Source organism: Colletotrichum lupini, chromosome 3 (assembly GCF_023278565.1).
Source record: "Colletotrichum lupini chromosome 3, complete sequence".
Lineage (NCBI taxonomy): Eukaryota > Fungi > Ascomycota > Sordariomycetes > Glomerellales > Glomerellaceae > Colletotrichum > Colletotrichum lupini.
Genome location: NC_064676.1, coordinates 7,623,880 through 7,651,816, shown reverse-complemented (window position 1 = coordinate 7,651,816; position 27,937 = coordinate 7,623,880). Strand labels below are relative to the sequence as shown.

Here is a 27,937-nt window from a genome sequence, read left to right as displayed (position 1 = left end):
CGGCGCTTCATCATCACCATGAAGTTCAACACCATCCTGGGCCTGTTGGTCGCTGCCAGCCAGTACTGGCCGTCCATCGCATTGCCTCAGTTTCCCGATAATCCCGTCTGTGCTGCCGGCATCACGTCTGTCGAAGTACAGCCGGTGCAGTTCATCGTCAGACAGCCCATCTACATCAGCGCCTACTTACCAGTCAACACTGTCCTGGTACTCGATGATGGGCTAACCCTCACCATCACTAATGCTCCATTGACCTTGGTCACCGAAATTGACAAGTTAGGAACACTTACGTCCCAAGTTACTAGGTAAGTTATTCGAGCTTCTCAAAGTTCATACCTAGACATTGAAGCTAATACGACCACTTAGAATCATTGACCAGGTCTCGTCAATTCCAAACGCCTATGTCACCATCACAAGAGGTGGCCAGGCCGGATCTGAGGCAAGCACAATCACAATCTTCCCCTCTGGTCCTGATGGCGTCGGAACCTACTTGGTCTTCACCCCTTTTGCCAACATTGCGGCCACCACCGGCAGTAGTGTTCCAGAGACAGCAACTGTCCTGGGCACTCCCATCGACCCGAGTGGTTTTGTCACGCAGTCCGCGCCAGGAGCGAGCAGCGTTATCAACCCCGGACCCAGCCCTGCATCAGTTCCGGTCACAATCGCTCCCACAGCATCTGGAGGTGCTGCGGCTTTGCCTCAGATCTTTGCTACCGTCAACGTTGGTGGTGCCACGGGCGTGCCCAGGAACTTCACCGTCGTGGACTCGGCTGGATCTGCGGGTACGGTCTTTGCGCAGACTTTTGACAGCTTCTCCATCACTGTTACTGGTCCTCAGAACGTCATTACGGTTTTCGGTAACGCCGGTGTTACACCCGCTGCCATCACATTGCCCGGTAACAGGGGTGTGACGCAGACCGGGGCCGATGCTGTGCTTCAGATTATCCAGACTCCGGGAGGCGAGGCCGATTTCCTTGCTAGGCTCACAACCGTGAGCATCCAGGGCCAAAACGGCCAGACCGGAACCTTCACGCTTATCCCGACGGCTGGCAGTGTTGGCGCGGTAATCGTACAGACTGCGGCACCAGCTCTTGGTGCCATCTTCCAGACCATTAGCGTTGCCGGAGCCACGCCAACTACACTTTCCATCCCGGCACCCGAAGGACAGACCGGAACTGTTATTGTACAGACCACGGATGGCTTCACAGGCCCCGCTGCTGGTCCGTTTACGACCGTTACCGTTGGCGGCGGCCAGGGTGATGCTCCCGCGACTGTGACTATTCCCCCGGCCGCTGGTGCGACGGACGGCGTCTTCACCGTTCTCGTTCAAAGCCTGGATCCTACGGCCTTCAACGGACCTTTCCGAACTATCACGGCCGGCGGTAACACGGGAGGATCACCAGTCACCATCACTGTTCCTCCCTCAGGCACCGGTCAGACCGGCACTGTTGTTGTTGTCCAGCCTGCCATCACCTCCTTCACCGGCCCTTTTACGACCATTACGACTGATGGCAATACTGGATCTCTTCCAGTCTCGCTCACCATCGTTCCCGCCGGTAACCCGACTCTGGGTACCATTATTGTGCAGACTCCCTCAATTACTGCTCGGCCTGCTCTCTTCAGAACCTTGGCCGCGCTCCCGATTGCCGGTCTCGGTGCCACAATCACCTTGCCTTTGTTAGGAAACTCTGCTTCTGCCCCCGGAACTATTGTAGTCGCCGTGGGACTGGGCGGAGATGATCCGGCCACGACTGCACCAGCCGCTTTGGCTGCCAACCTAGTCACTATCCGAGGTGACTACAATGGCACAGATCCGTTGACTTTGACCCTCCCTTCTCAGGGCGACAACCCGGTTGCCACCATCGTCGAGCAATTGCCCATCGGCTTCAGTGCGGGAGTCACCATTGGAAACCCCGCCGCAACTACGGCTGTGCCTCCTATCACGAACGCTGCTACGCAAGCTACCGCCCCTAGTGTATCCGCTGCAAACCCGGCGGCTTCGAACGCAGCTGTTCTCCCGAATATCCTCACTAGCGGCTACTCCGGATCTGTGCCGACCACGGTCACATTGCCTCCTCTGGGAACCCAAACGGCCTCTCAAGTCTTGGTCCTTACGCCATTGACCAACGCTGCCGGTTCTGCTGCGCCTGACCCTGCGGGCTCTGCTGCGACTGTGGCTCCTAATGTGATCAACACCATCACCACTGGATTTGGCGGTTCTCAACCTACCACCGTTACCGTCCTCCCACAGGGCCTTGAATCTACTGCTCCCGTCGCCTTGGTGTTGACTCCGGACCCAGCTGCTGCGACTGCCGCGGCGTCCCAAGGGGCTCTGCCTGGTTCCTTCACCACCCTCACCGGACCAGCTGTTGGGTCAACTCCCACCACGCTGACTATCCCTCCTGTGGGAACCAACACTGTCGGCACGGCTGTGGTTCTGGGCGATCCCTTGGCCACTGCTACTGCTCAGCCAGGCCAGACGCAGACACAGGATCCTGGTGCCAACGGAGTCCCATCCAGTCTTGCACCTGGAGCTCTAGGTGCCTTCACCACCATCCAGAGCGGCTTCAACGGCCTTCAGCCCTCGACCTTTACCGTTCCTCCTGCTGTCAGCGGCGCTCCAGGAACGGTTGTCGTCCTTACTCCTACTAACCCAGCTGCTCCCCAACTGACCCTCCCTTCCGGAGTGCCATTCGTTACGGTAACTACTGCTGGTGATGTCCCCGCTGTGCTAACAAACGTTTTGCTTCCCACAGGAACAAACACTCTAGGAACTGTTCTCGTCCAGACCCCTGCCACTCCAGCTGCTTCTCAGCTGAACCTCCCCTCTGGTGTGCCCTTCGTGACGGTCACAACACCAGCCGACGTTCCCGCCGTGGAGACAAACGTGCTGTTGCCATCGGGAACAAACACTGTTGGCACCGTTCTCGTCCAGGTGCCTTCGTCCTTGTTCACAGCCCTGCCCACCGGTGTTGCTACCACTCCAGGCGCAGTCAACTCTGGCTTGGTGCTTCCTGGACTCACCATCCCACCCATTTCCATCGACCTGCCCACCATCATTCTGTCTATCCCCAGTCTTAGCCTGGGTTCCTTCATCACCTTGACCCAGGGCGGACCGGTAGCAACAACTGCCATTCTCCCTCCCTCCGGCACCAACTCGGTGGGCCTCGTGATTATCCAGACACCGACTGTCGCCGCGACTGCCGCTCCAGGCGCTGGTGTCTTCACGACTCTCTTCCAGGGCTTCTCCGGATCCGTTCCTCAGACTACCACCCTGCCGCCGACGGGAACCAACACCCTCGGCGTCGTCTTGATCCAGACGCCCACGGTTTCTGTGGAGGTCAACATTCTTCAGACCACCACGATTGGCTTCACCGGATCACTCCCCACTACCGTTACCGTGCAGCCGTCTTCCGGTGGCTCTGGTCTCGTGGTCGTTCAGACCCCGTTCACAAATCCCTCGGTCTCTGCCACCAACGTGGCGGCCAATAGCTTCATCACTACTACCCAGGGATTCACTGGCATTGCGCCGACTACGATTACTTATTTCCCTGGTGGAACTGACACGGTTGGTACCGTGGTCGTTCAGACACCCATCTTCTCTGGAGGTGCTGTAACTGTGCCATCCATCTCGTTGGGTCTGCCGAACATTCAGATTACAATTTCCATCGGCGGACCTGTTGCGGCGACATCTACTGTCTTGCCCTCCGGCACCAACACTATCGGAACCGTGATTGTTCAGACCCCCACTGCTCCCGGAGCCGGAGGCGCAACGACTCCCATCGTTGACCCGGCTGTCACCGCGCCCGGCTTTGTCTCTGTCACCACTGGCTACACTGGATCCACGCCAACTACCTTTACTCTGCCGCCAACCGGCACCCAGCCCGGAGTTGTCGTCGTCCAGACTCCTACCTCTGGCGTTGCTGTTGCTCCCAACAGCTTCATCACGGCTGTCACTGGATTCACCGGCACTGAGCCGACAACGGTGACGATTCTTCCTACGGGAACCAACTCTGTTGGCATCGTTCTCATCCAGACTCCCACAAGAATCAGCACGACTGTTTTGATCAGCATCAGCGGTGACCCTCCACCACCTACTGTGCCCAGCGGCTTCATCCTGACCACAACTGTTGGCACCGGCACTCTGCCCACCACAGTCACTTTCCCTCCCTCGGGCACCAACCCTGGAAGTGTGGTTGTCCAGACTCCATCTATTGGAACCGCGGCGCCCGGCGTCACGAACGCTTTGCCCAACGTCATCATCACGAGCGGGTTTGCTGGCTCTGCCACATCTACTCTTACGCTGACTCCCTCTTCCGCCGGCGACCCGACGACTTTGATCGTCTTGACGCCTACTTCTGCTGCTGCTCCTTCGGTCACCGTTGCTCCAGCATCGTTTGTTACTCTGACCAGTGGATTCTTCGGCACTGCACCGGCGACTACAACCTTGGCACCTGTGAACGCTGGAGATCCAGGAACTGTCATTATCCAGACACCTCTTCCCACGTCTGGCCTTTCGTTCCTCACTACTACTGTTGGCTACACGGGAGCTGTACCGACTACCGCCACAGTATTCCCATCTGGAACTGAGACCGTTGGAGCCATCATTATCCAGACTCCTTTCTCTCCTTCTTCACCCGCGGTTACGAATGTTGCCCCTACACCTACGGCTCCTGGCTTCTCGTTCATCACGGTTCAGACTGGATATTCTGGCACCGGAACTCAGATTACCACTATCCTGCCTGCTGCCAGCGGCAGCGTTGGTCTCGTTCTTATCCAGACTCCCACTATTGGACAGGATCCTGCGACTTCAAGTCCTGCGATCAACATTCCAACCACAGGGCCAGCTGCAACTCCGACTGTGGCACCCGCGTCGCTCGTGACTCTCATCAGCACCTACACCGGATCCGTGCCGTTGACCTCGACTATCCTTCCTACCGGAACCAACTCCCAGGGAACTTTCGTCATCCTTGTCCCGAGCTCTACCATCGACCCTGGTACCCTCAGTGCTGGTGCTCCAGCTATTACGTCCTCACCCGGTGCGGTGTTTGCCACTCTTACTTCCACCTACGGAGGCTCGGTCACCTCATTCCAGACTGTGCTCCCATCGGGAACTGGCTCGACTGGCACCCTCGTTATTCTCGTTCCGAGCAACGTGCTGGCTTCTCCCACAGCCACACCCGCCATTCCTCTTACTACTGTCACGTCGACGTATGGTGGCTCTGTTATCTCAACGGCCATTGCTTCACCTGCAAACCCTGGAGACCCTGGCACTCTTATTGTCTTGGTTCCAAGCAACATTGCGAGCTCGACTGGTGGCGCTGCTCCTGGTGTTGGCAACAATGTACTCACAACATTCCTGTCCACCTACACCGGCTCAGTTCCTCTGACTACTACTGTCGCCCCGATCAACTCCAATGACCCCGGAACGGTCATAGTTCTCGTCCCAAGTGCAACGAGCGGAGCAGGCGCAGCAACGCCCACTGCTGGCGGTGTTATTACCAGCTTCTACAGTGGCTTGGTGCCTTCGACATCCGTGTTGCCTCCAGGTCCCTCTGGCGAGCCTGGTGGCACCGTCATCTTCCTTCCTAGCAGCACCGGTCTGTCAACCGCCGCTACAACGGCTCTGGCTGCCGGTCTCTACACTAGCACGTACGGAGGTTCAGTCACTCTTACTTCTACGCTCCCCGTCGGACCGTCTGGAGAGCCTGGTGCCACAGTCATCTTCGTTCCCAGCAACACTGCTGCGCCCACTCCCGCGACCACCGCATTGGCTGGAGTTCTCACCAGCTTCTACAGCGGACTGGTGCCATCAACTTCGGTTCTACCTGCGGGTCCTTCTGGCGAGCCGGGTGCGACTATCATCTTCCTCCCTAGTAACACAGTCACTCCACCTGCTACAGTGCCGACTGCCGGTGGCCTGTTCACCAGCTTCTATGGTGGTTCTGTCACTCTCACATCCACGCTGCCCACTGGGCCCTTCGGCGAGCCGGGTGCGACTATCATTCTCATCCCGACTCCCACTGCCACGCTCAGCCCGGCGCTACCGAATGTCTTGACTAGCACGTATGGGGGCTCTGTTACGTTGACCTCTGTCTTGCCTACCGGCACCAACGGAGACCCCGGTCAGACAATCATCTTCGTCCCGAGCAACACCGGCGCTCCTGGAGCCACCGGTACACCCTCTTTGCCCAATGTCTTGACCAGCACATACGGTGGTTCAGTTACCCTGACCTCAATCCTACCAACTGGGCCATCGGGTGAGCCAGCACAGACAATCATCTTCGTGCCGAGTAGCTCTGCTGCTCCGGGTTTGCCCAACATCCAGACTAGCATATATGCAGGCTCAGTCACCTTTACGTCGGTCGTTACTGATGGTGGTGGTATCAACGTGCCCCCGCAGACTATTGTCTTCGTCCCGGGCGTGACCATTGTTCCCAGCAACACTGATCCTGCAGGACTTCCCAACATCTTGACAAGTACCTATGGAGGCTCGGTGACTCTGACTTCGGTCCTCCCTGTTGGTCCATCTGGAGACCCAGCTACCGTTATCTTCGTGCCAAGCGCGACTGGTACTCCCAGCAACACTGGTGCTGCAGGTCTTCCCAATGTTTTGACTAGTGTTTATGATGGTTCAGTTACTCTGACTTCCGTCATCTCTACTGGCTCTGCTGGAGACCCTGCGCAGACGATCATTTTCATTCCAAGTGCCCCTGGCGTCACCAGCAACACTGGTGCCGCTGGTCTCCCCAACATCCTGACAAGCACTTATGGAGGTTCGGTGACTTTGACTTCAGTACTACCGGTTGGCCCATCTGGAGATCCTGCCACGGTCATCTTTGTACCGGGAACTCCTGGTGTCACCAGCAACTCTGGTGCGGCTGGTCTACCTAATGTTTTGACCAGCACTTACGGAGGCTCCGTTACTTTAACTTCAGTTTTGCCAGTTGGTCCGTCCGGAGACCCTGCTACAGTCATCTTCGTACCTGGTGCTCCCAGCGCCACTCCAACCATCACTGCTGCTCCTACGCTGCCCAACGTCTTGACCCAGACCTACGGCGGCTCCGTGACGTTGACCACTGTTGTCCCCACAGGATCTGCGGGCGACCCTGGTGTGACTGTCATCTTCGTTCCCTCTGCTTCAGGCGCCTCGTCTGTTGACCCTACTCAGGCTCTCGGCAATGTGTTGACAAGCACCTACGACGGATCGGTCACGCTCACGACTACTTTGCCGGTTGGCCCATCTGGTGACCCAGCGACTGTGGTCTTGGTACCAAGCAACACCTTGGTACCAACAAGCACCGCAGCGGCAGGCCTTCCGAACATCCTGACGCAGACCTATGGTGGATCTGTGACTTTGACATCTGTTCTTCCCACGGGTCCTTCAGGAGAGCCTGGCGCAACGGTCATCTTTGTTCCTGGCTTGCCAACTACAGCACCAACTGTTCCATCTGTTGGCGGCGTTTTGACGAGCACTTACGGCGGTTCTGTCACTTTGACGACTACTTTGCCCATCGGACCGTCTGGCGACCCAGCGACCGTCATCTTGGTGCCGACCAGCACCGGAGCCGTTGGCCTTCCTAATATCCTTACTCAGACATACGATGGTTCGGTGACCTTGACGACTGTGCTGCCTACGGGCCCATCAGGTGAGCCTGGAGCTACAGTCATTTTCGTTCCTGGCCTCCCGACCACTGCTCCGTCCGTTCCATCTGTCGGAGGTGTTTTGACCAGCACGTACGATGGATCGGTAACGCTCACGACCACTTTGCCTATCGGCCCATCTGGCGATCCAGCAACCGTTGTATTGGTGCCAAGCAGCACTGGAGCAGCCGGTCTACCCAACATTCTGACCCAGACATACGGTGGATCGGTGACATTGACAACTGTCCTCCCTACGGGTCCTTCGGGAGAGCCTGGTGCAACTGTTATCTTTGTGCCAAGTTCCCCGATTGCTACACCAACTGTTGCCCCTGGAGGCATCTTGACCAGTACTTATGCCGGATCGGTCACCCTTACGACCACCTTGCCCATCGGTCCATCTGGTGATCCTGCTACTGTCATTCTGGTACCGGGTAGCACAGCAGCTGCAGGTCTTCCCAATATCCTTACCCAGACGTACGGAGGCTCGGTTACCCTCACCACTGTTCTGCCTACTGGCCCGTCCGGCGAGCCCGGTGCGACGGTCATCTTCGTACCAAGCTCTCCTATTGCCACACCTACCATTGCCCCTGGCGGAGTGTTGACCAGTGTCTACGATGGCTCAGTCACGCTGACATCGACTTTGCCCGTCGGTCCATCTGGGGAGCCTGGAGCTACTATCATCCTCATCCCTACCAATACTGGGGTTCCATCATTGCCCAATGTCTTCACTTCGACGTACGACGGCTCGATTACGCTCACCACTACCCTCCCAGTCGGACCTTCTGGAGACCCGGCGACCGTTATCCTGGTGCCGAGCCAGACTGCCGCTCCCGCTGCCCCAAGCAATCTCTTCACCAGCACGTACGATGGATCTGTCACCTTGACCACGACCTTGCCCATTGGCACTGTTGTTCTGGTCCCCAGTCAAACTGCGGCTCCTGGCCTCCCCAACATCCTCACTTCTACGTACGGAGGTTCGGTCACTTTGACCACCACATTGCCTGTTGGTCCCTCAGGAGACGTTGCCACGGTCATTCTCGTGCCCAGCCAGACTGGCGCTCCTGGTCTTCCCAATGTCTTGACATCGACATACGGTGGCTCGGTAACCCTCACTACCACCTTGCCCGTTGGGCCTTCTGGAGATGTCGCGACTGTCATCTTGGTTCCAAGTGCGACACCTGCTCCTGGCTTGCCAAATGTCCTCACTTCTACGTATGGAGGATCAATCACTCTCACAACCGTCTTGCCGGTTGGTCCTTCTGGCGACCCCGAGACGGTGATTTTGGTACCCAGCCTGACCGGCGCTGGTGGCCTACCCAATATCTTGACTAGCACCTATGGTGGCTCAGTCACGTTGACCACCACGCTTCCAGTCGGACCTTCAGGCGATATCGCAACAGTCATCCTGGTACCCAGCACGACACTTGCTCCTGGCTTGCCTAATATTCTGACGAGCACTTACGGCGGATCGATCACGTTGACCACTGCCTTGCCTGTTGGCCCGTCTGGAGATCCCGTCACGGTGATCCTTGTACCGAGCCAAACTGCGGCGCCTGGTCTGCCCAATGTGTTGACCAGCACCTATGGCGGTTCAGTCACTTTAACTACCACGCTACCCGTTGGTCCCTCTGGCGATATCGCGACTGTGATTTTGGTACCCAGCTCAACTGCCGCCCCTGGTCTACCGAACATCTTGACCAGCACCTACGGAGGTTCCGTAACCTTGACTACAACTCTCCCAGTTGGACCATCCGGCGACATCGCGACCGTGATCCTCGTCCCCGGTGGTCCCACTTCCACGGCTGCCCCTGGTTTGCCCAACGTTCTTACCAGTACGTACGACGGCTCGGTGACTCTCACGACAACTCTGCCAATTGGCCCCTCCGGGGATCCTGCCACAGTCATATTGGTGCCCAGTTCTGGCTCGAATGGTGCTGGCCTTCCCAACGTGCTCACAAGCACCTATGGAGGCTCAGTCACTCTCACGACGACGCTGCCTATCGGACCTTCAGGCGACCCAGCAACTGTCATTCTTGTGCCTAGTTCTGGAGCGAACAATGGCGGTCTCCCTAATATTTTCACCAGCACCTATGATGGCTCAGTTACCCTCACAACTACACTTCCCATTGGGCCCTCTGGAGATCCAGCAGAAGTCGTGTTGGTGCCCAGCTCTGGATCCAACAATGGCGGTCTACCTAATGTGCTTACAAGCACTTATGATGGATCAGTCACCCTTACGACCACTCTGCCTATTGGGCCTTCCGGTGATCCCGCCACGGTTGTGTTGGTTCCCAGCACTATTCCTTCTATCACGGCGGTTCCCGGCCTCCCTAATGCGCTTACAAGCACATATGGAGGCTCGGTTACTCTTACTACCGTCTTGCCCATTGGACCTTCTGGGGACCCAGCAACTGTTGTTCTCGTGCCCGGCTCTGGTTCAACTGGCGCTGGTCTTCCCAATGTCTTTACCAGCACCTACGATGGTTCGGTCACTCTCACAACCACTCTCCCCATTGGGCCATCGGGCGATCCGGCGACTGTCATCCTGGTCCCGAGCACGATTCCTTCCATCACAGCTGCTCCCGGTCTTCCCAACGTACTTACAAGCACATACGATGGTTCAGTCACTCTCACGACGGTTCTGCCTCTTGGCCCGTCTGGAGACCTGGCCACCATCATCTTAGTGCCGGGTGGTACACCATCTACTACGCCCGCGCCTGGTCTTCCCAACGTGCTTACGAGCACATACGGAGGCTCGGCGACTCTTACTACCGTCTTGCCCCTCGGCCCCTCCGGTGACCCGGCTACTGTTGTCTTGGTCCCGAGTGCCACTCCTACCATCACGCCTGCACCCAGTCTACCCAATGTGCTCACCAGCACGTATGGTGGTTCAGTCACTCTCACCACGGTCTTACCTTTGGGACCATCTGGAGATCCTGCTACCATCATCTTGGTACCCAGCAGCGCCGTTCCTCCACTCATCGATATTTCTATTGGAATCAACCTTCCAGGTCTATTTACCAGCACTTATGGAGGTCCATCTACCATCACTACAGTGCTGCCAGTTGGCCCATCTGGAGATCCTGCCACCGTCATTCTGGTGCCAAGCACTCCTCCGCTCATCGACCTCTCGATTGGCATCAACCTCCCCAACCTTTTCACCAGTACCTATGGTGGTTCGGTCACCCTCACGACTACCCTTCCCATTGGGCCGTCTGGTGATCCGGCTACGGTCATTCTGGTACCCAGCAGTGTCCCTACTATCACGGCTGGACCTGGGTCACCCAATATCTTGACGAGCACCTACGCTGGCTCTATTACCTTGACCACTGTCTTGCCGGTTGGTCCCTCTGGTGATCCCGCCACCATCATCCTGGTGCCCGGAGCCACTATCACGGATGCCTCAGCACTGCCTAATGTGCTTACGAGCACTTACGCCGGCTCAGTCACTCTCACAACCGTACTTCCGATCGGACCCTCTGGCGACCCGACTACAATCGTCTTGGTTCCTGGCGTCACTCCTACGGACGCCTCAGGATTGCCCAACATTCTCACAAGCACATATGGCGGTTCTGTCACACTCACCACTGTCCTTCCAGCTGGTCCCTCCGGCGATCCGGCGACGATTGTGTTGGTTCCCAGTGCCCCTATCACCGATGCCCCAGGACTGCCAACTCTCCTCACGAGCACATATGGCGGCTCGGTCACTCTTACCACTGTGCTTCCAGCCGGCCCCTCCGGAGACCCGGCGACAATCGTCTTGGTTCCGGGAGCCTCCATAACGGATGCTCCCGGCCTGCCCAATGTGCTTACCAGCACCTATGCCGGCTCAGTCACTGTCACTACGGTGTTGCCCATCGGACCCTCCGGGGATCCGGCTACGGTCATCCTGGTGCCTGGTGCGACGAGCGATGGCGCTGGTGGTCTGCCCAACATTCTCACCAGCACCTACGATGGCTCTGTGACGCTTACGACCACTCTGCCTATTGGTCCTTCTGGTGATCCGGCAACTGTTGTTTTGGTGCCATCTTCGATCGGCGCCGGTCTGCCCAATGTTCTCACTAGCACGTACGACGGATCAGTTACTCTCACGACCACCTTGCCTATCGGTCCATCTGGCGATCCGGCCACGGTTATCCTCGTACCTGGCGCGAGCAACACGGGTACTGCTGGTCTTCCGAATATCTTGACAAGCACTTATGACGGCTCGGTCACGCTCACCACTACCTTGCCAATTGGCCCCTCTGGCGATCCTGCTACTGTGGTCTTGGTGCCCTCGTCTGGCGCTGCTGGCCTCCCAAATGTGCTTACTTCTACATACGACGGCTCTGTTACTCTCACCACCACGCTTCCGATCGGCCCTTCAGGAGATCCCGCAGAGGTGGTCCTTGTCCCAAGTGTTGTACCGAGTGTCACCGCGCCTGGACTGCCCAACTTGCTTACTTCGACTTACGATGGTTCCGTCACGTTGACCACTACCTTGCCCATCGGTCCCTCGGGTGACCCAGCAACGGTGATCCTGGTCCCAAGCGCCGTCCCAGGCGTGACTGCGACTGGGCTTCCCAATGTTCTCACTTCTACGTACGATGGTTCCGTTACCATCACCACTACTTTGCCCATTGGTCCGTCTGGCGATCCCGCAGAGGTGGTCCTTGTGCCGAGTGTGGCCCCGAGCGCAACTGTGCCTGGTCTCCCCAACCTTCTTACGTCCACGTACGATGGCTCAGTCACAATCACAACGACGCTGCCGATTGGGCCCTCTGGCGACCCAACCGCCGTCGTTTTGGTTCCTGGCATCACGGCTCCAGCACTTCCCAACGTGCTGACAAGCACGTACGATGGCTCCGTCACCTTGACTACCACTTTGCCCATTGGCCCTTCGGGAGACCCTGCGACTGTGGTCCTGGTCCCGAGTATTCCTGGATCTCCAGCCTTACCAAATGTCTTGACCAGTACGTATGACGGATCTGCCACTATCACAACTACCCTGCCTGCTGGACCAACACTTGTGCTGGTTCCAAGCGCCACCAATGTGGCAGGTGGTTTGTTCACGAGCACGTACGACGGCTCAGTTACTCTTACATCTACGCTTCCTGCTGGCCCATCTGGTGAACCTGGAGCCACCATCATTTTCGTCCCGACGATTTCTGTCGGTGGTCTTCCCAACCTCTTCACGAGCACGTATGATGGATCAGTCACTCTCACGACTACGCTTCCTGCCGGTCCTTCTGGTGAGCCTGGTGCGACCATTATTCTGGTCCCAACCGTTTCTGTTGGCGGACTTCCCAGCCTCTTCACCAGCACATACGATGGCTCGGTTACCTTGACCACCACTCTTCCCGCTGGTCCATCTGGAGAGCCCGGACCTACCGTGGTCCTGGTCCCTGGCTTAACATCTGCTTTGCCGACGTCTGCCCTGCCGAACTTATTCACCAGCACGTACGATGGCTCCATTACCCTCACCACTACCTTGCCAGCCGGTCCCTCAGGCGAGCCTGGCCCAACGGTTGTTCTCGTCCCCGGAGCCACATCGGCGCTGCCCAATCTCTTTACCAGCACGTACGATGGATCCATCACGCTCACCACCACACTCCCTGCTGGCCCATCGGGGGAGCCTGGCCCTACTGTTGTTCTGGTTCCAGGTCTCACATCTGCCTTGCCGACATCTGCTCTGCCAAACTTCTTCACAAGCACCTACGACGGGTCTGTGACTCTCACCACGACGCTCCCCGCTGGCCCGTCTGGCGATCCTGGCGCGACCGTGGTGTTGGTCCCTGGTCTCACGAGTGCTTTGCCAAACCTCTTCACGAGCACGTACGATGGATCCATTACGCTCACAACTACCCTCCCCGCTGGTCCATCTGGCGAGCCTGGCCCTACCGTCGTTTTGGTTCCTGGATTGACTTCGGCATTGCCCAACCTCTTTACTAGCACGTATGACGGATCCATCACTCTCACTACCACGCTTCCGGCTGGCCCCTCGGGAGAACCTGGTCCGACCGTCGTCTTGGTTCCTGGCGCTACTTCTGCGCTGGGAAGCTTCTTGACCAGCACATACGGCGGTTCAGTCACCCTCACAACCACTTTGCCAGCTGGACCTTCAGGCGAGCCTGGTCCGACTGTTGTTCTGGTGCCAAGTCTCACTGGTGCCATCCCCACGCCTACTGCAGACTTGAACATCCTGACCAGCACCTATGCTGGATCGGTTACTCTCACCACAACCTTTCCGGTTGGTCCTTCGGGAGAGCCTGGTGCTACCGTTATTTTGGTCCCAAGCATCACCGATGCTTTGACTACTCCCACCGCGGCTCTGCCCAACGTGTTGACCAGCACCTACGATGGCTCAGTCACTTTGACTACCACTCTCCCCGCTGGACCCTCGGGCGAGCCTGGAGATGTTGTCGTCCTGGTCCCAAGCTCTGCTCTCGGAGCCTCTCCTGGCCAGTTCATCACGCTCACCAGTGGCTACTCCGGCATTGTACCCTCAACGTCGACCATTCTGCCCACGGGCACGGAGACAATTGGCGCGGTTGTCATTCTGGTACCCACGAGCAGTGCGGGTATCAGCTTCACCACCATTACGAGCTCGTACTCGGGTGCTATCCCATCCGCGACGACCATTTTCCCGACCGGATCGGATACCGAGGGAACTATTATCATTCTCAATCCTATCACGATCGACACCCCGGGCATCACCATTACGAGGCCGTACACCGGAACCGAGACCCTGACCTCTACGATTCCACCCGCCGTTTCTGGAGACCCTGCGACCGTCATCATTCTGGATCCCGCTCTGCTTCTCACGACTTCCAACGCTGGCACTTTCACGACCATTACAAGCGGATATGATGGTTCCGTCATTGCCACGTCCACCGTCCCAGCGGTCGGCACCGATGGACCCGGAACAGTCGTCATTCTGGAGCCAACGGGCACCGCTGCGCCCAGCGTCACCGTTTCCTACACGACCATCATCAGCACATACGCAGGATCGTTGCTGGCGACCTCGACTCTAGCTCCCGCGGGCACCGATGCTGTTGGCACCGTCATCCTGCTGGTTCCCAGCTCGAGTGTTCAGATCCCTGGTGTTTCTTCTTACACCACGGTCACCAGCACGTACACTGGATTGTTGCCATCATTCTCTACGCAGGCTCCCTCGGGAACTGACACTGTTGGCACCATCATCTTCTTCGAGCCCGAGGCCACTGCAACATCTGATGTGCCCTTCACTACAATCTTCAGTGGATACGACGGGTCCATTATCCAGACCTCTACCATTGCACCCGGCGCCCCTGGTGAGACTGGCACTGTTGTCATTCTTCAGCCCAGCTCGGTCCTCACTGCGTTGCCAACATCGTCTGCCAACTCTGATGTCGTCAGCTACACCACAATCTTCAGCACGTATACTGGCGACATTCCTCTCACGACGACCCTTGCTCCGGCTAGCGGCGACCCTGCCAACATTGGCACAGTCATCGTCCAGTTGCCCAATGTCCTGGCCACGTCGAGCCCGACCATCAGCGTCAGCATTACATACACGACGATCGTCAGCTTCTTCTCGGGATCTGCTCCGATCACCACCACGATCGATCCCGCGGTTGGAGGCAGCATTGGTACTGTTGTTGTGCAGGTTCCTCTTACTACCTCGGATCTCTTGGCTTCGCCTGGCATCTTCTACACCACTATCGTGAGCAGCTACCCAGGATCGGTCACTTTGACAACCACCATTCCTCCTGCTGCCACGGATCCAGCCGGCCTCGCAACCGGAACGGTCATCATCCAGGTGCCCGACTCTCAGGTCACAGGTTCCAGCTCCTCTGGCGGTGCTCTGGCGGCCTCGTTCACCACCATCTTCAGCACTTATCCTGGATCTGTTACTTTGGCCACCACTCTGCCTCCCGATGCCACTGACCCTGCGGGTCTCGGTACAGTCATTATTCAGATCCCCGAAACTGGAGTGATCCCCACGGCCACGAGTGCTCTGGGAGCGTTGTTCACCACGGTGTTCAGTACCTACCCTGGCTCAGTCACTTTGACAACTACTATTCCCGCCGCGGACCCCACGGGCTTGGGAACAGTTGTCATTCAAGTTCCTGACATCTTGGATACTTCGAGCCTCCCCACTGGCAGTCTTACCGCTTCCCCGGGTGGCTTCTTCACTACCCTCTTCAGCACCTATGGCGGCTCGGTCACCTTGACCACCACCATTCCCCCTGCGGCGACGGATCCCTCCGGACTTGCCACGGTCATTATTCAGGTTCCCAGCAACGTGCTCAACACGGACAGCATCTCTTATACCACGGTCACCAGTGCCTACACCGGCCTCATTCCTCAGACCACTACCGTGGCCCCTGGCGCTCCTGGCGACCTTCGAACCGTCATCGTTCAGGTTCCCACCAGCTCAGTCAGTGTGGATGCCATCTCGTACGTGACTGTCACCAGTGGTGGCTTCACCGGCCTGGGCCCATTGACAACAACCATTCCTCCGGCCAACCCCGGAGACCCCGGAACAGTCGTCATCCAGGTCCCAAGTGCCACGAGCGCCCTTGGAGCTGTGTACACGACCATCACCAGCGGCTACCCTGGATCTGTCCTCGCAACCGAGACGGGCGTTCTCACCGGAGTGGATGGCCTCGTCACTGTGGTCGTTCTATCGCCGACTGGAACTGCCGCCTCATTGCCAACCATCACGGGAAGCATTGGCGTGTTCGTTACAGTCAGCATTGGATATGATGGATCTGTCATTGCCACATCGACCGGCTCAGTCACTGGTGTCGATGGTCTTATTACTGTTGTCGTCCAGACTCCCACCATCGCCATCACTTCGCCCACGGCCACCATTTCGGGTCTCTCCTATACCACGGTTACCAGCGGCTACGCTGGATCTCTCCTCCAGACCCTCATTGGAACGCAGACGGGAGCTGATGGACTGGCCACAGTGGTCATTCAGACGCCCACGATTGCCATTACCTCGCCGACTGCCACTATTCCTGGCCTTTCGTACACCACCGTGACAAGTGGCTACGACGGCTCGCTTCTCCAGACTCTCATTGGAACGCAGACTGGTGCAGACGGCTTGGCGACGGTCATCATCCAGACTCCAACTTTGGGACTCACTTCCCCGACTGCAACGATTTCCGGTCTTTCCTACACCACCGTCACAAGTGGCTACGCTGGATCTCTTCTCCAGACCCTCATCGGTACCGCTACTGGTGCTGATGGCCTCGCCACGGTCGTGATCCAGGTGCCAACAGCCTCCATCACCTCTAGCCCGACTGTCTCGGCTCCGGTCTCATACACCACAGTCACCAGCGGCTATGGAGGCTCATTCATCCAGACTCTCATCGGCTCTCTTCCCGGTATTGACGGCTACATCACCGTGGTCGTCAACATCCCCACTGGCACGGCATCTCTGCCCACAACCACTTTGCCCGGTGTTTCGTACACCACTGTTACGAGTGGATATGATGGATCGCTTCTTCAGACCCTCATCGGCTCTGTCACTGGCGCAGATGGACTTGCGACCGTTGTGGTCCAGGTTCCCACTGCCACGGCCACAGCCACGACAACGCCCGCCATCTCGGTCACTCAGTCCATCATCTCGTACATCACCGTCACGACTGGCTACTCTGGCGCCTCAACTCTCTTCCAGACGCTCGCTCCCGCTGCCTCTGGTCTGCCAGGCACCGTCTTCATCCAAGTCCCGACCGCCGTGCCTTCAAGCACGCCTTCTCTCACCATCTCGGACGGCACTACGTACACAACCATTACTTCTTTCATCACGGCTTCTGTCACCCAGATCTCGACTCTTGTTCCGTCAAGGCCTGGCGATGTGGTCACTGTTCTTCTTGGTCTCCCCCGTCGCTTGGTGCTCGTCACGACGACGATCCCTGGTCTAAGTGTTACTGCTACCTCAACTCTGCCAATGGGCTCCGATGGTGCCCAGACGATCATGATCCAGGTTCCTGGCGTGGCCACGGCCACGGCCACGGCGTCACCAACGATTGGTGGCATCACAACCGTCTTCAATACTTACAGCGGCTCCGTTACTCTCATCCAGACAGAAACTCCCGCTCAGCCTGGAGATCCAACCACGGTTCTTGTCAATATCCCCGGCGTCTTTGCCGAGGTTACTTCAACTCGCTTTGGCGCACCATCTGCCGGCACCACCACCATTGCTCCCGCCGGCACCGGCCTCCCAGCGACAGTCATCATTGACCTTCCTGCCATCTTCCAAACCGTCACCAGCGGCTACTCTGGTCTCGTTCCGGCAACGACGACTATTTTGCCAACGGATCCCACCGGAGTTGGTCTGGTCATCATCCAGACCCCGACTGTCTCCTCTGGCTTGCCCTCCAATACTCCTTCCACGGTCTTCACAACCGCGCCTGGAACTGGCTCACTCTTGGCCACTGCCACGATCACCGGGCCTGATGGCGTGGTTTCCGTCATTGTACAGACCCCAACGGCTTTTGGACAGATCCTCTCTACGGTCTTCACCACTCAGCCGGGCACTGGACTCTTGCCTGCCACCACTACCGTCACCGGCCCAGATGGAATCGTCTCTGTCATTCTTCAGACTCCTACTCTTCCCTCGGGAGCTGTTCCGACTACGGTCTTCACCACGCTGCCCGGAACTGCTGCTCTACCAGCAACGACCACCGTCACGGGAGCGGATGGAGTCGTTTCCGTCATCTTCTTGGAGCCTACAACCTCGGGCCAGAGCCTCGTGGTTCCGACTACGGTCTTCACCACCATTGTGGGAACTGGTGCTCTCCCGACCACTACTACGGCCAGCGGCCTTGGTGGAATCGTCTCTGTCATCGTGGAGCTTCCGAGCACTACTTTGCTCCCAGGAGTCACTCCCTCGACCATCTTCACCACGGTTCCAGGCACTGGAGCGCTCCCGGCCACAGCTACGGTCACCGGACTGGATGGCATCGTCTCGGTCATCATCTCCGAGCCCACGTCAATTCTATCTGGCATCTTCACCACCATCACCACGGGAGGACCGGTTGCTGCGACCAGCACCATTCTGCCCAACATCATTGGTGGCGTTGGCACGGTTGTCGTCCAGACACCGACCCTCACCGTCAGCCCCGGAGCCTTCTTCACGACTCTCACTTCTGGTGGTCCAGTCGCTTCCACTTTCACGATTCCAGCTGTTGATCCCACTGGCCTCGGAACGGTCGTCATCCAGACACCCACTGTCAGCCCGGGAGCCTTATTCACCACCATCACCTCTGGTGGCCCAGGTGCGTCGACCTTTACCATCCCAGCCGCCGACCCTACCGGCCTCGGAACCGTGGTCATCCAGACTCCGACTGCCCTCCTCGCGTCTTACACGACCCTCACCATCACCGGCTCTGTTGCGACGACCTTCTCAATCCCCCCTGTGGGCTCTGGCATCGGAAGCGTCATTGTGCAGGTTCCGGAGATCACTGGCACGTCCGCCTCGCTGCCATCCATTACATCTGCTCCGACCTCAATTCTCAGCCGTGACCTCACCACCATCTTCTCCCCTTACACCGGAACGACAAGAATCACCACCACAATTCTGGTCAGCATCAGCGGCGATCCTACCCTGCCCAACACGGTCATTGTCTACGTTCCCCTCACGGAGACGAGCAGCTCCGTTGCGACACCGACGGTCACTGGCGGTATCTCGTACATCACTCTCATCACGGGTGTTCCTGGAACCTTTATTGGCACCCAGACAACTACCCTTCCCGCCGGCAATGATGGATCTGCCACCGTTCTCATCCAGACTGCCCTTCCTCTGGCCACGTCCAGCCCCAGCCTCACTGTCTCGTACACGACAATTGTCACGGGCATCATTGGCACCTTTGCCGGTCTTCAGACATCGACTCTTCCAGCAGGACCCGATGGACTGGCAACTGTCCTCGTCCAGAGCGCCGTCCCGTCTGCCGGTGTTTCTTTCACTACAGTCTTGACGGGAATTCCGGGCACATTCCTCGGAACCCAGGCGACGACCTTGCCTGTTGGTACCAACGGCATCGCAACCGTTCTTCTCCAGACTGCCCTGCCCACCGCAAGCCCGGTCTCGTACACCACCATCTTCTCTGGCGTGCCCGGCACGTTCGTCGGACCTCAGACCACGACCTTGCCCGCGGGCCCCGACGGTCTCGCTACTGTTGTCGTGCAAAGCGCTCTCCCTACCTCGGGTGTTTCCTACACGACTCGCTTCACAGGCGTTCCCGGCACTTTCATCGGAGCTCAGACAACCACGCTTCCTGCCGGTCCCGATGGACTCGTTACCGTACTTGTCCAGAGCGCGATCCCAACAGCAAGCGCCTCGTACACGACATTGCTTACTGGCATCCCTGGAACCTTCTTGGGCTCGCAGACCAGCACTCTTCCAGTTGGACCTGACGGCGTTGCTACTGTGATCATCCAAACTGCGCTGCCTACTGGTGTGCCGACGTCCTACACGACTCTGTTCTCTGGCATTCCCGGCACATTCATCGCGCCCATCACAACCACGTTGCCCGCTGGGCTTGACGGCATCGCGACCGTGCTCATTCAAACGGCGCTTCCAACTGCGACTGCAAGCCCTACGTCCTACACGACCGTCCTCACTGGTGTACCGGGTACATTCATCGGCGCTCAGACGAGCACCTTGCCTGTTGGATCTAACGGCATCGCCACGGTGGTCATTCAGACCGCCCTGCCCACTGGAAACCCAACGTCGTACACGACCTTGTTCTCTGGTGTTCCTGGCACTTTCACCGCGCCTTTGACAACAACTCTGCCAGCCGGAACCGACGGCATTGCAACTGTGGTCATTCAAACCGCACTCCCGACAGCCAGCCCGCTCTCGTACACCACCGTCTTCAGCGGCGTTCCTGGCACTTTCTTGGGCGCCCAGACGACTACCCTTCCTGCTGGCCCTGGTGGTCTGGCAACCGTTCTTATCCAGACAGCCCTGCCAACATCAAGCCCTCTATCGTACACCACGGTGCTCACGGGCGTTCCAGGAACTTTCCTTGGTGCGCAGACCTCCACCTTGCCCGCCGGTACCAACGGAATCGCGACTGTGGTCATCCAGACTGCCCTCCCAACAGCCAGCCCAGTGTCCTACACAACTGTATTCACAGGTCTTCCAGGAACTTTCTTGGGCCTACAGACATCAACACTTCCTGCTGGCCCCGATGGCCTCGCCACCGTTGTCATTCAGTCAGCTCTGCCAACGGGAAGCCCAACTTCGTACACAACATTGCTCACTGGCATCCCGGGCACTTTCTTGGGCTCACAAACGACAACGCTGCCTGCCGGTCTCGATGGACTGGCAACTGTCATTGTTCAGACTGCTCTGCCAACAGCAAGCCCCGTCTCATACACCACCTTGCTCTCCGGGGTGCCAGGAACTTTCTTGGGCGCGCAGACTACCACGCTCCCGGCTGGTTCTGATGGTCTTGCCACGGTCATCATTCAGACCGCTATTCCCACAGTCCAAGCTGCTTCATATGTCACCATCGTCACGGGCATCCCGGGTACTTTTGCGGGCACCTTGGCCTCGACACTTCCCGCGGGAACCAACGGAGTTGGCACCGTTATTCTCCAGACCGCCGTTCCCACGCCGACTTCGAGCGACGCTGGTGTCACCTACACCACAATCCTGACTGGAGTCCCTGGCATCTTCACAGGTACCCAGACGACTACGCTCCCCATTGTCACCGGAACTGTTGGCACCGTTCTCTTGGAGACCGCTCTCGCAACTCCGAACCCAGTTCTCTCCTACGTGACATTGTTGACTGGAATTCCGGGAACTTTCATCGGTACGCAGGCGACCACGCTGCCAATTATTTCTGGCAGCGTCGGAACGGTTCTCTTGCAGACCGCTCTTCCTTCTGCCACCTCGTCGCCTACAAGCAGCGTCAGCATCACGTACATCACCATTGTCACTGGTATCTTGGGAACCTTCACTGGCACTCAGACAAGCACCCTGCCCATTCCGTCCATCGGAGTCGGTATCGGCATCGGTATCACGGCTACCGTCGTCTTGCAGACCGCCATTCCCACATCGGCTGTGCAATCGTACACGACCATCGTCTCCGGCGTTCCCGGCAGCTTCACCGGCACCCAGACCACTACCCTCCCCGGTGTTGGTCCGGACGGCCTGGCTACCGTGGTCCTCCAGACTGCCCTTCCCGCCATCACCTCATACACGACCATCTTCAGTGGTGTCTTTGGCACTTTCACTGGAACCCAGACAACTACCCTTCCTGGGGTCGGCACCAACGGTCTTGGAACTGTTGTCTTGCAAACGGCCGTCCCCTCAACAACTGCGGCTTCCTACACCACAATCATCACGGGCGTCCCAGGCACTTTCATCGGCACGCAGACTTCCACCCTCCCTGGCACCGGCGCCAACGGCCTTGGAACAGTTGTTCTCCAGACTGCTCTCCCTGCCGCTACCTCGTACACTACGATCTTCAGTGGAATCGTCGGCACCTTTACCGGAACCCAGACTACCACTCTGCCTGGCACTGGAATCGACGGCCTCGGAACTGTTGTTCTGCAGACCCCGATTCCCACCACAAGTCTGTCATACACGACTTTGGTCACCGGCATCGCTGGAAGCTTCTTTGGCACCCAGACGACTACCCTACCCGTCGTCGGCACCGGAAATGTGGCCACTGTTCTCCTCCAGACTGCACTTCCGAGCGTCTCGTACACTACCGTCCTCACGGGTATCCCTGGAACGTTCATCGGAACCCAGACCAGCACTTTGCCTGTTGTCGGTTCCAACGGCTTGGCAACTGTCGTCCTACAGACTGCACTGCCCGCCATCTCCTACACCACGCTTCTCACAGGCATCCCGGGCAACTTTGCTGGATCCCAGACAACCACTCTTCCCATCGTTGGCACGGGGAACGTGGCGACCATTCTCATCCAGACTGCTCTCCCATCGGTCAGCAGCACGTCTTCAAGCTCTTCGGTCATCGTGATCAACACTTCCTACGTCACCATTGTCACTGGCATCTTTGGTACGTTTGCAGGAACCCAGACAACTACTTTGCCTGCCGCCGCCACAGCCCCCGGACTCGTCACTGTCGTCCTCCAGACAGCAATACCGAGCCCCGGCACGACTTCGTACACCACGATCCTCACTGGCGTCACCGGAACCAGCTTCCCTGGTACAAGGGCGACCACTCTGCCTGTCATTGGTACCCTTGGAACTGTCCTTTTGGAGACGGCTATTCCGGACGTCCCGACAACTTCCTACACGACTATTCTCACTGGCATCGCTGGCGAGACATTTGTCGGCACCCGCGCCACAACTCTTCCAGTTACGGGAAGCATTGGAACCGTTTTGTTGGAGACGGCCATTCCAGCTGCCACCTCGTACATTACGATTCCCACGGGAGTCGCTGGCGCCACATTCACCGGCATCCAGCTATCTACTCTTCCAGTCACGGGAACTATCGGAACTGTACTTCAACAAACAGCTCTGCCGGCGGCTACTTCATACATCACGATTCCCACCGGAGTTATTGGGGCTACATTCACTGGCATCCAGCTTTCCACTTTGCCCGTCACCGGCACTATCGGTACGGTCCTTCAACAGACTGCTCTTCCGGCTGCCACCTCATACATCACGATCCCAACTGGAGTCATCGGTGGCACCTTCACCGGCATTCAACTCACGACACTGCCGGTTACTGGAACCATCGGCACCGTGCTCCAGCAGACAGCCCTTCCGGCAGCAACTTCGTACATCACGATTCCTACTAGCATCGCGGGAGCTACCTTCACGGGTATCCAGCTTTCGACTTTGCCCGTTACCGGCACGATTGGAACTGTGTTGCAACAGACGGCTCTGCCCGCTGCCACTTCGTACATCACGGTACCGACCGGAATCCTGGGAGCCACGTTCCTTGGAACGCAACTTTCTACGCTTCCTGTTACTGGCACGATTGGAACTGTTCTTCAACAAACCGCCATTCCTCTCGCGACTTCCTACATCACAATCCCAACTGGAGTTCTGGGAGCCACGTTCCTTGGAACTCAGCTCTCTACTCTTCCGGTCACTGGGACCGTTGGCACCGTCCTTCAACAGACGGCCATTCCCAATCCCGTCACATCTTATGTTACGATTCCCACCGGAGTTCTGGGAGCCACGTTCCTCGGCACCCAGCTCTCTACTCTCCCCGTCACAGGCACGATCGGAACCGTTCTTCAGCAGACCGCCATTCCTGCCTTGTCCACTGGATACACCACCATCCTGTCCGGCATCGTCGGCACCTTTACAGGAACCCAGACTACGACCCTTCCAGTCACTGGAACCCTTGGCACTGTTATTCTGCAGACGGCCGTACCGCCAGCCACGTCTTACACCACCATCGTCACTGGCGTCTTCGGAACCTTCCTTGGAACGTCGGCGACCACGCTGCCCGCCACCGGAACTATCGGTACGGTACTCCTCCAAACCGCAATCCCGATCTCGTACACGACTCTCCTCACCGGAGTCGCTGGCAACTTCCTCGGCACCCAGACGTCGACGATCCCGGCCGTCAGCGGTCTCGGAACCGTCCTGCTTCAGACCGCTCTGCCCACTGGATACCTCACCGTCACCAGCGGAATCACCGGCAGCTTCACCGGCACTCAGACAACCACCTTGCCAGCTGTTGGAGGAGGCCTTGGAACCGTCGTGCTTCAGACCGCCATTCCCAGCTCCGTCATTGTCTCTTACACGACTATTATCACTGGCGTCATTGGCACTTTCACTGGCACCTCGGTAACCACCCTCCCGGCCACCGGAAGCGTTGGCACCGTGTTGTTGGAGACGGCCATCCGGCCCATTTCCTACGTCACCGTCACCAGTGGCATCGTGGGCAGCTTCACAGGCACTCAAACCGTCACTCTCCCCACCACTGGAGCCGGACAGAGTATCGCTACTGTTGTCCTTCAGACTGCTATTCCGGCCATCTCGTACATTACCGTCACGAGCGGAGTAGTCGGCAGCTTTACCGGTACTCAGACCGTCACGCTTCCCACGACGGGAGCCGGCCAGAGCATCGGCACCGTCGTTCTCGAGACCGCTATTCCGGCCATCTCGTACATCACCATCCCTACTGGGGTTACTGGCACGTTCACAGGCACCTCTACAGTCACTTTGCCTACCACTGGTCCAGGCCAGACTGTTGGCACCGTCTATTTGGAGACTGCTCTCCCAGTCATTTCTTACGTGACGATTCCCACTGGAGCGACCGGAACCTTCACAGGAACCCGTCTCAGCACCCTTCCAGTCACTGGCACCGTCGGTACCGTGCTCGCTCAGACGGCCCTCCCGGTCATCTCGTACATTACGATTCCTACTGGAGTTACAGGAACATTCACCGGCACCCAGACAACCACGCTGCCGATCACGGGTTCCATTGCGACGGTACTTCTGGAGACCGCATTGCCCGTTATTTCGTACATCACGATTCCAACCGGCGTGACCGGAACCTTTGCGGGCACTCAGCTTTCCACCTTGCCCGTTACCGGTACGATCGGAACTGTCCTTGCCCAGACTGCCCTCCCCTCCATCTCGTATCTCACGATTCCTACTGGCGTTACTGGAACCTTCGCGGGTACCCAACTGTCAACTTTGCCAGTCTCTGGAACCATCGGAACCGTCTTGGCGCAGACCGCTCTCCCAGTCATCTCCTACATCACCGTCCCAACGGGAGTCACTGGCAGTTTCACGGGCACGCAATTCTCAACCTTGCCCGCCGTTGGCAGTGTGGCCACTGTCTTGGCACAAACCGCTCTCCCAGTCATCTCGTACACGACCGTTCCGACTGGCGTTACTGGCACGTTCACAGGCACCCGTTTGTCGACATTGCCGGCCGTCGGAAGCGTGGCCACGGTACTGGCCCAGACAGCTCTTCCAGTTGTCTCGTACGTGACTGTTCCAACAGGAGTCACAGGCACCTTTACTGGCACGCAGTTCTCAACCCTCCCGGCTGTTGGCAGCGTTGCCACTGTTCTTGCTCAGACAGCCTTGCCTGTGGTATCGTATGTCACGGTGCCTACAGGCGTCACTGGCACCTTCACCGGAACCCAGTTCTCGACCCTCCCCGCTGTCGGCAGTGTGGCCACAGTATTGGCTCAAACAGCCTTGCCCGTCGTTTCCTACGTTACTGTTCCTACTGGCGTCACTGGTACCTTTACTGGAACGCAGTTGTCTACTTTGCCCGCCGTCGGAAGCGTCGCGACCGTTCTCGCTCAAACGGCCTTGCCTGTGGTTTCGTACGTTACCGTACCCACGGGAGTCACCGGCACCTTCACGGGAACGCAGCTATCAACGCTTCCCGCCGTCGGAAGCGTGGCCACGGTGCTTGCCCAAACAGCCTTGCCACAGATCTTCTATACCACGGTCGCCTCGGGAGTCGCAGGCACCTTTGCCGGTACGCAGCTGGTCACTCTCTCCGGAACCGGAGCCACCCGAACTGTCGTGGCAGAGACCGCCATTCCGTATACGACGGTCCTCACTGGAGTTTCTGGCACCTTTACCGGAACTTCCCTATCTACGATCGGAAACACGGTTCTCGCTCAGACAGCCCTGCCTCAGATCTTCTACACGACCATCCCGTCAGGCGTGCCGGGCACCTTTGCCGGAACGTCTTTGGTCACTCTCTCGGGCTCTGGAGCTACTCAGACAGTCGTTGCCCAGACAGCCATTCCCTACACCACGGTCGTCACGGGGGTTACTGGAACCTTTACCGGAACCTCTCTGTCTACTATCGGTAACACAGTCATCGCCCAGACGGCTCTGCCGCAGGTCTTCTACAACACGGTACCCACTGGTGTTCCGGGCACGTTTGCCGGAACCTCTCTTACTACCCTCGCGGGCTCCGGAGCAACGAGGACGGTCCTCGCTCAGACTGCCGTGCCGTATACCACAATCCTCACGGGAGTCTCGGGCACCTTTACCGGAACTGCAGTCACGACCATCGGTAACACCGTCCTTCAACAGACGGCCATTCCTCCAGTCTCTTACACAACGGTGGTCACCGGTGTGATCGGCACCTTTACTGGCACTCAAGTCACCACCATTGGCAACACGGTCGTCCAGCAGACCGCCCTCCCCTCAAGCACATCGTACACCACAATCCTCACGGGAGTCACTGGTGCCTTCACAGGCACGCGGACTACGACTGTTGGAAACACAGTCCTGCAGCAGACGGCACTCGCATCGGCAAGCCGTGTCGTCACCAGCTCATACGCACCATCCGGCTGTGTCCCGACGCCTACGGGTGTCGCAGCCCCGACTTGTCTACCATCAACTGGATCTGCAATCACTTTGCCTCCTGCTTGCGCCAGTCTCACGGGTGTCATCTTGCAATCATACTCTCAGTCGACGCTCGATCTTTGTACTGCAGCTTTGGGCGCGACCGCCAACATTGGAACCGTCAGCAACTGTCTCAACTTGCAACAAATTGCTCTGTTAGGAAACGTCCTGGGATACAACCACGTCAGATGTATCCAGACTGCTCTGGCGGGTACCTGTCTCACGAGGCTTCCATCAATCTGCGCCAACCTGGCGGCATCCAGCCAGACGCTCGTCAATGTCAAGACCAACGCCGCTCTATGCTTCGCCAACCTTGGAGTCTTTGGTTCCATCACGACAGCAGGCAACTGTATCATATCCAGCGTCACCAACCAAGGAGGCGCGGCCGTTCTCAACTGTTTCGAACGAGCTCTCGGACTACCAGTCGGTCAAACAGTCGCCGGATTGGCGAGCACAGTATTGTGTCCTTCCGGCACAGCCTGCGCCCGCGCTCCGGCAGCCTGCGGTGCCCTGCTGGATGTCACACTCTCCACGTCGGAAATCAATGCCAACCTCAATCTCTGCCAGGCTGGCCTCGTCGTCAGCGCCTTGGGAAACACGGTATCAAATTTGGCTTCCGGTTTGGGCTGTACCCTCGGCAGCGTTACCGGCCTGGTGGGCAGTCTCCTCGGAGCCCAGACACAGTCGTACGCTCAATGTATCCAGAACTCGCTGGCTTCGCAGTGTATCACGTCGCTACCGCAGAGCTGTGTCAACCTGGGCGTCGACGCGACTGGTGGCGTGTCAGTGACAGTCAGCGCACCAAACCTCATCTCTTGCGTGACTTCGCTCGGCCTCTTATCCAACGGCATCGCCTCGGATTGTTTGAACCTGTCCTTGACGGGCCCGAACATTGTGGCTTGCCTGAACTTGCGCCTCTTTGGCGTCGCCACGGTGAACGTGGCCGCCAAATAGTCCGAAAAATGCTTCTACAGCACTCTTTCCTTTCTTTCT

The 27,937-nt window shown here is 58.0% G+C and overlaps 1 protein-coding gene across 1 annotated transcript; it reads left to right on the top strand.

The window, feature by feature from the left end:
* Nucleotides 1-18: 18 nt before the first annotated feature.
* On the top strand, nt 19-27,898 carry CLUP02_07019 (UbiD family decarboxylase; the record flags this gene model as incomplete). Its single annotated transcript, XM_049286016.1, has 3 exons — nt 19-305; nt 367-15,328; nt 15,584-27,898. The coding sequence occupies 3 exons, from the start codon at nt 19-21 to the stop codon at nt 27,896-27,898; spliced, it is 27,564 nt and encodes a 9,187-aa protein (XP_049143159.1).
* Between the last annotated feature and the right edge of the window lie 39 nt (nt 27,899-27,937).